This window comes from Ovis canadensis, chromosome 8 (genome assembly GCF_042477335.2).
Source record: "Ovis canadensis isolate MfBH-ARS-UI-01 breed Bighorn chromosome 8, ARS-UI_OviCan_v2, whole genome shotgun sequence".
NCBI classification, from domain to species: domain Eukaryota; kingdom Metazoa; phylum Chordata; class Mammalia; order Artiodactyla; family Bovidae; genus Ovis; species Ovis canadensis.
In genome coordinates, this window is record NC_091252.1 from 95,850,971 (window position 1) to 95,865,185 (window position 14,215).

The following is a 14,215-nucleotide window of genomic DNA, read 5'->3' on the forward strand; positions in this document are numbered from 1 at the left end:
GAGGGTTTGGTGACTGCTGTGCGATACAGGGGTTGTGGGTAACTCCACGTGCATGGCTAACCCACCGCCAATTATCCCTGTCCCGGAACACAGCGGGGCCTGGACGGTGGAAGCCTTTCAAACTCCCAGGGAATGTGTGTCTTAGATCAAGTTCATTATTTCCACATTCCAGGAGGTGTGGGGGGTGGGAGGGTTGCTGGGACAGCTGGAGCCTCTTGTAGTACTTTATGTCAGCACAAGAGAAGCATTTTTTTTTTCAGTTTGAAGAATTTTTTTTTCTTTTCCATAAGGTTTATTACAAGATAGCGGGTACAGTTCCCTGTGCGGTACAATAGGGCCTTTTTCCCTATAGAATAGTTTGTATCTGCTAACCCCAAACTCCCAATCCATCCCTTCCCTATGCCCTCCCGCTTGTTAACGACAAGCGTGTTCTCTAGAGTCTGTTTCTGTTTTGTAGATAAGTTCGTTTCCTAGTTTAGATTCCACATATTGTTGTTGTTCAGTCGCTACCTATGGGATAACACGTACCACATCTTTATCCATTCATTCTGCCGATGGCCGCATAGGGTGCTTCTTAGTTATTGTAGAAATGCTGCTGTAACACTGGGGTGTCTGTATCTTTTCCAGTCAGTGGCTTTGGTTTTTTCTCATATATATACCCAGAAATGGAATTAATGTAGTTTGCTTTTGATCACCTTTATCTGACTTAATTTTGTGATGTCATTGACCCTGTTTCACATTTCCTTCATATCACTAATTCCCTGCGAAACATGAAGGTTACAAAGGGGAGAAAAATACATTTCTTGACTTGGAGAGGTTGACAACCTGGTGAAGAGTATGGACAAAGTAAAGCACGGTTCTCAGAAGTATGAACCACCTGTGCTGATTCATGGACTGCAGCACACCGGGCTCCTCTGTCCCCCAACTATTTCCCAAAGTTTGCTCAAACTCACATCCATTGAGTCAATGATGCAACCCAACCATCTCATCCTCTGTCACCCCTTTCTCCCTTTGCCTTCAATCTTTCCCAGCATCAGGGACTTTTCCAATGACTTGGCTCTTTGCAGTGTCAAAATAGTCAGACATTTATAGATAAGTTCATTAATAATATGCTTATGAAATCCTAAAACATCAAATAACCCTATTTAAATACCATTACAGGAATGCCCATCTTCAGAATGAGAAGGGGCAGAAATCCTGTCATATTGGAATGGTTGATGATAAACAGAACTGTTTGCATTTATCTCATTTTTCTTGAGCACATGAGTTTCCTAGAGCTGTTGTATCAAAATACCATAAACTGCGTGGCTTGCAACACAGATTTGTTCTTTCATATCCTGGAGGCTGGAGTCTGAACTCCAGGTGTAGGCAGGGCCTCGCTTTCCCTGAAGGCTCTCAGTGAGGATACTTGCCTGTCCCTTCTGGGCTTCTGGTGGCTGCCAGCCATCCCTGGCATTCCTGGACAGCATTCCCATCTCTGTCTCCATCTTCATATGACCTTCTCTGCATCTCTGGGCCTTAACTTAACCATGACATCTGCAAAGACCCTATTTTGAAATAAGGCCATACTCTGAGGTTCTGGTGAACCTGAACTTTGGGGAACATCGTTCAACCTACCACACTGAGCTAATGCATTATAAGAGTTGGGGAAGGGGATTCCCTGGTGGTCCAGCAGTTGGGACTCAGTGCTTTCACTGCCACAGCCCAGGTTTGATCCCCTGTTCATGGAACTAAGATTCTGCAAGCCTCCCTGTGTGGCCAAAAAAAACCAAACAAACTTGCAGAAGATATATGCACATCTACTTAGTGTCTATTATTTGCTGCCACTAAACTAGGAGTACCAGACCACCTGACCTGCCTCTTGAGAAACCTGTATGCAGGTCAGGAAGCAACAGTTAGAAATGGACATGGAACAACAGACTGGTTCCAAATAGGAAAAGGAGTACATCAAGGCTATATATTGTCACCCTGCTTATTTAACTTACATGCAGAGTACATCATGAGAAACGCTGGGCTGGAAGAAGCACAAGCTGGAATCAAGATGGCCGGGAGAAATATCAATACCCTTAGATATGAAGATGACACCACCCTTATGGCAGAAAGCGAAGAAGAACTAAAGAGCCTCTTAATGAAAGTGGAAGAGGAAAGTAAAAAAGTTGGCTTAAAACTACTCAACATCCAGAAAACGAAGATCATGGCATCTGGTCCCATCACTTCATGGCAAATAGATGGGGAAACAGTGGCAGACTTTATTTTGGGGGGCTCCAAAATCACTGCAGATGGTGACTGCAGCCATGAAATTAAAAGACGCTTACTCCTTGGAAGGAAACTTATGACCAACCTAGATAGCATATTCAAAAGCAGAGACATTACTTTGCCAACAAAGGTCCATCTAGTCAAGACTATGGTTTTTCCAGTGGTCATGTATGTATGTGAGAGTTGGACTGTGAAGAAAGCTGAGCGCCAAAGAATTGATGCTTTTGAACTGTGGTGGTGGAGAAGACTCTTGAGAGTCCCTTGGACTGCAGGGAGGTCCAACCAGTTCATTCTGAAGGAGATTAGTCCTGGGTGTTCTTGGAAGGAATGATGCTAAAGCTGAAACTCCAGTACTTTGGCCACCTCATGCGAAGAATTGACACATCGGAAAAGACTCTGATGCTGGGAGGGATTGGGGGCAGGAGGAGAAGAGGACGACAGAGGGTGAGATGGCTGGATGGCATCACTGACTCAATGGACGTGAGTTTGAGTGAACTCTGGGAGTTAGTGATGGACAGGGAGGCCTGGCGTGCTGCGATTCATGGGGTCGCAAAGAGTCGGATACGACTGAGCAACTGAACTGAACTGAACTAGGAGTAAAGATAGAGCTATAAACAAGGTAGACATAATTTCTTTTTTTTTTTTAACTTTTTGTTTCATATTGGGGTATAGCCGATTAACAACATTGTGATAGTTTCAGGTGAACAGCAGAGGGGCTCAGCCATACATACACATGTGTCCGTTCTCCCCCAAACCCTCCTCCCGTCCAGGCTGCCACGTGACACTGAGCAGAGTTCCATGTGCTGTACAGTAGGTCTTTGTTGGTTACCCATTTTAAATACGGCAATGTGTACATGACCATCCCAACCTCCCTAGCTATCCCTTCACCCTGGCAACCATAAGTTCGTTTCAGTTTCTATCTTTGGGCGTTATGCGCAATTTAGTAGAAGACAACAAATGAGGACCACTGGATACTTCACTGATCTTTCCATTTTACTTTGGCACTGTATAGTTTTAGGTTTAATTTTTAAATGTAGTTTCCTAAGACAAGGTCATCTGTTCTCATCCTATATGGAATAGGAATCAAATATTAATTACATATTCATTGCATATGAAATCAGGAAAGTAAAGAAAAAAAATGACTTAAGCGTGGCCCATCTTTTCATGATAGAACTCTCCCCCAGAAGATTTTCTCTGGCCCCAGACGGACTGGGATGGTTTTAATGTGTGTTGCCTCTAGCACGATCCCAGAAAGCACTGAAGATCAAACGTCCAAACCCATATTGAAGTAACTAAGTGGGTGGGAACCAAGCTGTCTTACAGAGAACACGTTCATATATTGGAAAACAGAAGACAAAGAATAGACTTTTCTGTTTGATCTGGTCGGTTTTATTTTGTAGACCGAGTTTCCCAAGTCTTAGAGTTGTTCTTAGCAGCAATGGAAACGACTTGCTCCTATTCTGGACGCATTTAATTTGTGTGTTCTGCAGATACGGCTGCTTTCATAGTCTCACGCTCGTCGTAACTGACTGCCAAGAGTAAGTTCAAATTCGTAGTGCTGTGTGTGAATACCAAATGTTAGCAGGGGTTGCTTGCCTGAGCTGAGAGTCCTCACTTCCACTTAAGGGAACTTTTGCACTTGGTTCCTTGGGCTGTTGAATTAACATTAGAAAGACTTTTCCTCTCAGCCATTCTTGACGTCATCACCAGGATGACTGCCCCTGAGAAGAATACTGAGCAGCCTTTTAGGGGAATCAGCTCTAAAATTATCTCAGAGAAAACTGTTTAACCAGCGTTCCCCCCACGAAGCCTGACTGGAGAATGAAATTCTGGAAAACAATTTCAAAACAATCGTTCGGGCTGTATCCTCATCTAAGACCCCCTATCTCTGACCCAAATTTTTGAATTCTAATTAAAGCCTGAAAAATAAAAGAGCTTTTTATTTTAAAAAAATTATTTTCTGTGGGATATAGCCGATTAATAATGTTGTGATCGTTTCAGGTGAATAGCAAAGGGACTCAGCCATACATATACAAGTATCCTTCCTCCCCCAGACCTCCCTCCCATCCAGGCTACCACATAACACTGAGCAGAGTTCCATGTGCTGTACAATAGGACTTTGCTGGTTATCCATTTTAAATATAGCAGTGTGAACATGACCTTCCCAAAGTCCCTAACTATTCCTTCCCCTTGGCAACCGTAAGTTCGTTTTCTAAGTCTTTGAGCCTCTTTCTGTTTTGTAAGTAAGTTCATCTGTATTATTTCTCGTTAGATCCCACATCTAAGGAATGTCATGTGATATTTCTCCTCCTTCTCTCTGTCTTACTTCGCTCAGTATACACTCTCTAAGTCCATCCATGTTGTTACAGATGGCATTTTTCATTCTTTTTAATGGCTGAGTAATAGTCCACATGTGTGTGTGTGTGTGTGTGTGTGTGTGTGTGTACCACATCTTCTTTATCCATTCCCCCGTTGATGGACATGAAGGTTGCTTTCATGTCTTAGCTATTGTAAACTGCTGCGATGAACACTGGGGTACATGTGTCTATTGGGGCCGTGGTTTTCTCCGAATGCATGCCCAAGAGTGGGATTGTAGGGTCATATGGTAGTTCTAGTTTTAGCTTTTTCAGGAGTCTCCAAACTGTTCTGCATAGTGGCTGTACCAATTTATATTCCCATCAACATTGCAGGAGCATTCCCTTCTCTCCACACCCTCTCCAACTTTTGTTGTTTGTGGATTTTTTTTTTTTTGATGATAGCCATTCTGACCAGTGTGAGGTGACATCTCATTGAACTTTTGATTTGTGTTTCTCTAATAACTAGTGATGTTGAATATCTTTCATGTGCCTATTGGCCATCTGTATTTCCTCTTTGGAGAAATGTCTATTCAGGTCTTCTGCCCATTTTTTGAGTGGATTGTTTGTTTTGATGCTACTAGGCATCATAAGCTGTTTGTAAATTTTGGAGACTAATTCCTTATCAGTCACATCATTTGCAAATATTTTCTCCCAACTGTGGGCTGTCTTTTCATTTTGTTTATTGTTTCCTTTGCTCTGCAAAAGCTTTTGAGCTTAACTAGGACCCATTTGTTTATTTTTGCTTTTATTTCCATTATTCTGGGAGCTGGATTGAAAAAGATGTTGTTGTGATTTATATCAGAGAGTGTTCTGCCTGCGTTTAAAAGAGCTTTTTAAGACCCATACTCATCTGCCAGTTTTAATTTGAATTTATTCAAGATGGCTATAAACCCGGCTGTTTGGGTAAGTCTTTTTGAAATGAAAAAGCTGTCTTGGACTTTTCTCTTTAAGTAAAAAGTATTAATGAGTCTGTTGCAGATGGGGCATTCAGGGGAGAGATAAAGTTGTGTTTGTTTAAAACCCTGCATCCTTTCTTCAAAAACTGAGGAATTATTCTCAATAATATCTAGCAGTTTGACCAAATCCCCCTCAGAGGGACCCTCTTTCTCTGTGTCCTCGGGAGTTCATGGAGGTAGTTTCAGCTTCAGTCCTCAATCTTAAATTGTCTTGTTTCTTGCCACTGCTATCAAAAGATATCTATTGTCACTCCAGGGGGAACTTAGACTATTACTGGTTAGGTCAGAAGTTTTTATGTGCGCTCTTAATATTCACACATCCCTTACACCTCCTATAAATTGTTTGCATTTTACCCTTTTGTTGAAACAGTGTGATGCTTCTCGAACTTTCTTTTGTCACACTTTTTGACAGAATCTGTGTCCAGTGCAGTTAGATACTGGCCTTTACTGCTTAGAAAGAGTTGAGATTCTTAAGAAAACCTGAAAGCATTTTCTTAACCTGTTACTGAATTGACTAGCTGTTGACCTGTCTTCACTGAGCTAACCACATACATCTCTCATGCTGAGTGTGTGTGTGTGTTTTAATTTGGTTTCTTGGTTTTTGGTTTTTTTCCCCGTGAATGATCAGTTATAAGACTAAATTGTCATTGAAGTTGTCAGTGGGACTCACTCGTAGAGCAATCTTGACTCAGTAGAAAAAGCTGTAGCTTAAGAACCTAACGTGGGTAATCAAGTTATTTCCATGGGAGCTGGAGGCATTCTCCTCTGCAGCCACAGAGCAGCAAGAGGTCGCCCGGTCGGGCTGGGACCCAGGGAATCTGGGCACCAGCTGCCACTTTCCGTTCCCCAGCACCTGGCACTGCCCCACCTGCTCACTGGAGGAAGGGGTGGAATGCATTTCCTGGTCCCCTTCCCTGGCCTTAATGGAACAGTAAAGCTAAATACAACATGTGTTTACAACTATGCCAGAGCAGATGGCGGCCCAGCGCATCAGTGCATCTCTGCTGCTGCTCCCTCCTGACGTGACAGTAACGTGGGCGCTGCGGGTGTCCTCAGCTAGAGCAACGCCCAGGACACCAGGACGTCCTGGCCAGCGAGCAACCAGCATGTGGCAAGGTGGAGCCTCCCAGTCATGACCTGCACTCTGGAGCCCTCTTTTTCTCTCTCGCCCTCCTTGGCAGTTCTTTGGTTTAATGAGTTTTAGCTTTCTTTACTAGTTGGGTATTCTCTGAATATCCATTACTTTGCCAGCCAAGGTCCATCTAGTCAAAGCTATGGTTTTTCCAGTAGTCGTGTTTGGATGTAAGAGTTGGACCTTAAAGAAGGCTAAGCACCAAAGAATTGGTGCTTTTAAACTGTGATGTTGGAGAAGACTCTTGAGCATCCCTTGGACTGCAAGGAGATCCAACCAGTCAATCCTAAAGGAAATAAGTCCTGAATATTCATTGGAAGGACTGATGCTGAAGCTGAAACTCCAATACTTTGGCCACCTAATGCAAAGAGCTGACTCATTGGAAAAGACCCTGATGCTGGGAAAGATTGAAGGCAGGAGGAGAAAGGGACAACAGAGGATTAGATGGTTGGATGGCATCACTGACTCAATGGACATGAGTTTGAGTAAGCTCCGGGAGTTGGTGATGGACAGGGAGGCCTGCTGTGCTGCAGTCCAGGGGGTCACAAAGAGCTGGACATGACTGAACAACTGGACTGAACTCAGCTGATTCTCTGAAGAGAACACACATAAATCTACAGAGCTTCAGCATCTTCTCTCATCCTCCTCATTCATGCCTACTTTTCAACTAAAAAATTACATATTCAGGAAAGTGCAATAATTCTAGAAGGCAGGAGGACCATTTAATGCTGAGTGAGCATAAACAAGTATGAGTATAAACGTTACAGAAAGCTGTGTGGTGGGTCCGGCTGCTCACAGCACAAAAGCCAATAAACAGCCAGGTTGGTGGAAAGGAAGGTGAAGTCGCTCAGTCATGTCCAACTCTTTGGGACCCCGTGGACTGCCACCTACTAGGCTTCTCCGTCCATGGGACTCTCCAGGCAAGAATACTGGAGTGGATTGCCATTTCCTTCTTCAGGGGATCTTCCCGACCCAGGGATTGAACCCGGGTCTCCCACAATGGAGGCAGACGCTTTAACCTCTGAGCCACCAGGGAAGCGGAAACTTTGCTTTATTTCAGATGCCGGCAACTGGAGGGGAGGGTGGCTGATGTCTGTGCAAAGGCCAACGCCCACCCACCACCACCACCACGACCAGCTGCGGGGTGAGAGCTTTACTAGACAGAGTGTGGGAGGAGGGCTACATGCAGAAATGGCACAGTCAGCTGTGACAGTCATCTTCAAATTGGTCATCAGTGGTCTGACCAGCATCATCTTGGTTGCTTTCGGCACAGTTAATCTTCATTTCCAGGGTCCATTTGTCCCCAGTTCTCTGAGGCCCGTTCAACTATGGCAGCTCCTGTCCTGGGTGCAGTCTAATCATCAGGGAGTTAACTTCTCCGCCTGGTGTTCTAGAATCTGTAAGACAGCTCACAGGATATGGCTCAGAATAGTATCTATAGCCCGTGAGAAAGAAGTAAAGGTCCTTGACTGTGCTTAACGATGGCATTATTATTATTTAATCTCCTTTACCTGTTTTCCTTTGTTTTTCACAATTCTCACTTCTCTGATTAAACTTATTCTTTGACCAAAGTTTTCCACAGGCAAAAGGCAGGCAGAGGCCATGGTTCGTGGTTGGGGCAAGGACCATGGGGTCCTGCTCCATTTCATAAAGGGGGAAGGTTTCCTTTTCAAAGATGAACGTCAGGCGCACGCTGAACACCCTTGACTTTGGAGAGCAGGCAAGCTCCTGTTCATGCGGTCATACGCGCTCACGCCACATCTACTAAGAGAGGGGGGCAGCAAATCAAAACTGCAACGAGGCACCTACTCACACCAGTCAGAAAGGTCATCATTAGAAAGTCTACAGATAGCAAGTTCTGGAAAGGCTGTGGAGAAAAGGGAACCCTCCTACACTATTGTGGGAATGTACCTGGTATAACCACGAAAAAGAGGACAGTATGGAGGTTCTTCAAAAAGCTAAAAATAGAGTTGCCCTATGACCCAGCAATCCTACTCCTGAGCGGATGTCTGAACAAAACTATAATTCAAAACATACATGCCCCTCTGTGTTCATAGCAGCACTATTCACAATAGCCAAGACATGGAAACAGCTTAAATGTCCATGATCAGATGAATGAATAAAGAAGATGTACATATATACATTGTTGTACATATATACAGTGGAATGCGATTCAGCCGTAGAAAAGAATGAAACAGTGCCATTTGTAGCAACGTGGGTGGACCTAGAGATGATCATTCTAAGCAAAGTAAGTCTGACAGAAGGAGAAATATCATATGACATTACTCACAGGAGGAATCTAAAATATGACTCAAATGAGCTTATCTATGAAACAAGAACAGACTCACAGGCACAGAGAACAGGCTTGTGGTTGCCAAGGGAGCGGGGCACAGGAGAGGGATGGAGAGAGAGCTTGGGGTTAGCAGATGCCAACGATGATATAGAGAATGACTAAATGACAAAGCATAGCCCAGGGAACTAGATTCAATATCTTGTGATAAGTCATAATGGAAAAGAATATGAAAAAGAATGTATGTGCATCGCTGAATCACTCTGCTCTCCATCAGAAACTAACACAACATTGTATACAACTATAGAAAGAAACAGTGGGCTGAAAGGAGCACAAGCTGGAGTCAAGATTGCCGGGAGAAATATCAATAACCTCAGATATGCAGATGACACCACCCTTATGGCAGAAAGTGAAGAGGAACTAAAAAGCCTCTTGATGAAAGTGAAAGAGGAGAGTGAAAAAGTTGGCTTAAAGCTCAACGTTCAGAAAACTAAGATCAAGGCATCTGGTCCCATCACTTCATGGCAAATAAATGGGGAACTGTGGAAACAGCGTCAGACTTTATTTTGGGGGCTCCAAAATCACTGCACATGGTGACTGCAGCCATGAAATTAAAAGTCACTTACTCCTTGGAAAGAAAGTTATGACCAACCTAGGTAGCATATTCAAAAGCAGAGACATTACTTTGCCAATAAAGGTCCGTCTAGTCAAACTATGGTTTTTCCAGTAGTCATGTATGGATGTGAGTATTGGACTGTGAAGAAAGCTGAGCATTGAAGAATTGATGCTTTTGAACTGTGGTGTTGGAGAAGACTCCTGAGAGTCCCTTGGACTGCAAGGAGATGCAACCAGTCCATCCTAAAGGAAATCAATCCTGGGTGTTCATTGGAAGGACTGATGCTGAAGCTGAAACTCCAATACTCTGGCCACATCATGCGAAGAGTTGACTCATTGGAAAAGACTTTGATGCTGGGAGGGATTGGGGGCAGGAGGAGAAGGGGATGGCAGAGGATGAGATGGCTGGATGGCATCACCGACTCGATGGACATGAGCTTGAGTGAACTCTGGGAGTTGGTGATGGGCAGGGAGGCCTGGCGTGCTGTGATTCATGGGGTCGCAAAGAGTCAGACATGACTGAGCGACTGAACTGAACTGATAGAAAGAAAGAAAGAAAGTGAAGTCGCTCAGTCATGTCTGATTCTTTGCAACCCCATGGACTATAGCCTACCAGCGTCCTTAAAAAGGATGTCATCAACTGCCCAACTCTTAACAAATTTAAAGTACTGACTTTTTAGGGCAGACATGGTACTCTTTCTTCTCTTAATGCCCCAAAGAAAGAAAACATTTAATACCAAACATCTGGCATTTCCCACTCATTACCATGGAGGAAGAAGGAAAGGGCCCAGGAGATGTGGGCTCCATCCCTGGGTCGGGAAGATCCCCTGGAGGAAGACATGGCAACCCCACTCCAATATTCTTGCCTGGAGAATCCCACTGACAGAGGAGCCTGCTGGGCTATAGTCCATGGGGTCACAAAGAGTCGGACATGACTAAGCACACACACACCTCATTTGCACTTAATTAGGCTGGGAGAACACTAAGCAAATGCCTTTTGTTGTTTTGTACAATTGTACTGAAAGTAAAGTCGACCCCTAACTCTTCCTCCCAACCTTTGTGTGTTTGCAGGAATACCCTGGTTGAGGACCACTGTTGCTACCCTGGGAAGACTAGGCATAACCATGGCCTTTGAAATTGTCTATTTGGTAAATTCAGAATTGTACCCAACAACATTACGGTAATTCCAACATCCGTACCATGGTTTCTCCTAAGTAATTCTGCAGCTGCATGTTTTAAGTTGACCTCCTGCAATTCAGGAGACACAGGAGACACGGGTTCGATCCCTGGGTCGGGAAGATCCCCTGGAGAAGGAAACAGCAACCCACTCCAGTGTTCCTGCCTGGAGAATCCCATGGACAGAGGAGCCTGGTGGGCTACAGTCCATGGGGTTGCAAAGAGTCAGACACGACTGAAGCAACCAAGCACACATGCACACACGCATTAGACTTGAAATCAGAAAATCTGGTGAGCGTGCCTGTGGTATGAGTTAGATTTCACATCATCATCTCCACTCTGTGTGAAGGCTCCAGCCTCTGCTCTGACCACACTCCACAGACAGTTCCCGAAGGACGAAATCAACCAATGTGCACAGCAAGTACAAACTGGCCTCCTTTCTGGGGGGGAGTATTCATGAGCACACCTAACTGTCAGTCTAGGCGCCACGAGGGCACATGAGTGCCACAGAGTGGCCTGGGTAGTAAGCCGCTAATGGATGATTAATTCCCACCAATACCAGAGACTCCGCCCCCTGGCTCCAATACCTCGCTGTGACTCTGGGTCACAGAGTGACAGGTCTGAGCTGGAGCAGCTTGGAAATGAATTGCGTAGGAAATGATTTGCATAGAGTATGAGGGAGGAGACGTTTTCAATGTCAAACACTAGAGAAATGGGAAATATTGTTACCATTCCTGTTACTTAGAAATCTGAAAATATTATTCATCCTGAAGTTATTTAAATATTTTTATTTCAAACAACTTTTTTATTCTGCAGAAACTTTGGGGTTTCACTGTGTTCCGGTTTATGTGATTTTGGGGGGATTATAGCCCCATTTCTGCTCTTCCGGCTAGCTGCCATTTGGCTGGAACTACCTCTTATCATCTTTGGTAAATATTCGCTGCATGCACTATTCTTAAATGCTTTCATTTGCATTCTTTGTATTAATAGAACCTACAATGACGACCAGGTTTGATATTCATGATATTCATTTGCTCTTCCCATAGCTCTTACAGGTTTTGAGGAACCACAGTGAAATGGGGGCCCTAAATCATTTAAATTTGTTTTACATTATAGAGTTGCAATAAAAAGTGTTCAACTTAAGAACTTTCCCAGGTCTCATACCCCCCTCCCCTCTCCTTATCAGCAAGAGAGGATGCTGGCTGGCTCCTTGCTCACCTCCTTTCCTCCACCTCCACTTGCTTGCTCCTGGTAAAGAAGGCTGGTCACTCACTGCTCAGCAGTTTTAAACTCCAATGAAAATATTGCATCCATGAGGAAATAAACCCAGGAATGCAGTAGTCCTTCAGCTGGGCTGAGACCACAGAGTCAGCGTCTCACCGGTGATTTAGTAAATGGTCATTTCAGACTATTTCATGGGATCTGATAAACAAGCTCAGCATTGATTCTGGGCCAGCATGAAAAAGCAAAGAGAAGGCATTGTTCAGCCAAGACAGAGCCGTCTAAGAGCCCAGTCCCTCAAGATGGGGGACTGGCCGCGAGGCGGGCTGGCTGAGCTGGGCGCTGGTACTGTGGGGCAGGCCCTTGCTTTGCAGAGGGAGCTGCCTTTCCAAACCGCCACTCACAAGAGCGGGTGATAAAGAAGGGTGCCTTTGGACTTCCCTTGGAGTAGGAAGTGGCAACCCACTCCAGTACTCTTGCCTGGAAAATTCCATGAACAGAGGAGCCTGGCAGGATCGCAGAGTCGGACACGACTAAGCGACTTTCCCTTTTGGCCTTCCTTGGTGGTCCAGTGGCTAAGACTGTTCTTCCAATTCTGGGGGTCAATCCCTGGTCAGGGAACTAGACCCCACACGCCACAACTAAGACCCCTGGCATGGCCAGTAAATAAATAAACAAATATGAAAAGAAAGAAGGGTGCATGAGAGCACATCACAGGATCGCTAACCCATCCCATGGGGTCAAGAGGAGAGAGAGGCAGGGAGCAATGAGGTCTCTGTTGAGATGGGAAGGTGAGGAGAGGTTATTCACGTGAGAGGTGCAGGCTGGTGCTCCAGGCAATGGAAAGACCTACAGTAAGAGGAAGTTGGGGCCTCCCAGGTGACTCAGAAGGTGAAGAACTGGCCTGCAATGCAGGAGACCCAGGTTCAATCCCTGAGTTGGGAAGATCCCCCAGAGGAGGAAATGGCGACCTTTTCCACAGAGTGCCCTGTGTGAGGCAAGGCCTGAAGAGAGACAAGGCTGGGGAGACCAGCTGGGGCCCGACCACCAGACGTGCAAAGGGTCTGCTCTGTATCCAAACAGCAGTGGGAAGCCGTGTGGAGTTTTAAGCTGGGGTTGGCAGGGTCAGGTCTGCCTTTTAGAAACTTCACTCTGATGGCAGATATGCTAAGGACTTAGAGGGGACGGAGCTAGTAGGGAGACAATTAAAAGAATGTTGCTGTAATCAGGTCAGGACTGGGTCTGAGGTGATGGCACGAAGGTGTTGAGGAGTGGATTGGTCTGAAGAAATACACTGGAGGTTGAACTGGCCAAGAGGGGAGGGCTGACTGGGTGAGAGACCAGAGCGAGCAGGGAGAGGGGCCGTGACGCTGCTGACTGGGGGAGCCATAGGAGGGTTTAGCACATTACAGAAGCCTGTCTGTGGGAGGACGTGCAGGGATTCTATCTGGGCTGCTTGTAGGATGAGGTGCCTCTAAGAAATCCAGGCTGAAATGGTGAGGAGGCAGTAGGTTTGACAAGCTGAGTCAGGAGTAAAGTGGCCTCAAGATGAAGGTTTGGAAGCCACCTGGATGAAGATAACCCCTGAAACCATGGGAGTGACTGAACCCCCCACACATAGCAAACAGAGCAGAGAGGAAAGAACGGGCCCAAGACGGAGCCCCGAGGAGCCACAAGTGTCCAGCGTCAGCAGAGTGAGAGGCGCCAGGCAGGGGACGCGAGGGAAGCAGTGGGGAGACCAGGAGCTCGAGGGGCGGGGATGTCAGGGGGGTGGCAGGTGAGGCCACCAGCTGCCAGAGCTGCCATGAGGCTGGGCAGCAGGGGCCAGAAGCAGGGCTGCTGGGCCTGGTGGTGGCGGTCCCTGGTCATCTGGCGGGAACCAGGCCAGCGAAACACTGAGGAGAAGAGCCCAGACTCGAGCAGATGGGAGTGGGATGTGACTCTGGCCCACCAAGGTCAGCTGGCAAGTTTTCAAGAATCTTGGAGCCACCCCGGTGGCTCAGATAGTAAAGAATCTGCCTGCAATGCAGGAGACCCAGGTTCAGTCCCTGAATCGGAGAGATCCCATGGAGAAGGAAATGGCAACCCACTCCAGTGTTCTTGCCCGGAGAATCCCATGGATGGAAGAGCTTGGCGGGCTACAGTCCATGGGGTCACCAAAGTGACTGAATGACTGAATGTGACTGAATGACTAACAGTTATCATTAAAAAT

The 14,215-nt window shown here is 45.8% G+C and overlaps 1 protein-coding gene across 1 annotated transcript in view; it reads left to right on the top strand.

Annotated features, from left to right (window-relative positions):
- SLC22A3 (solute carrier family 22 member 3) overlaps positions 1 to 14,215 on the top strand; it is a 99,487-nt gene that overhangs the window by 77,930 nt on the left and 7,342 nt on the right. Inside the window, exons 8-9 of the mRNA XM_069598867.1 lie at positions 10,678 to 10,786; positions 11,599 to 11,711. Coding sequence (XP_069454968.1) covers positions 10,678 to 10,786; positions 11,599 to 11,711 — 222 coding nt within the window. The remainder of the gene's footprint in view (positions 1 to 10,677; positions 10,787 to 11,598; positions 11,712 to 14,215) is intronic.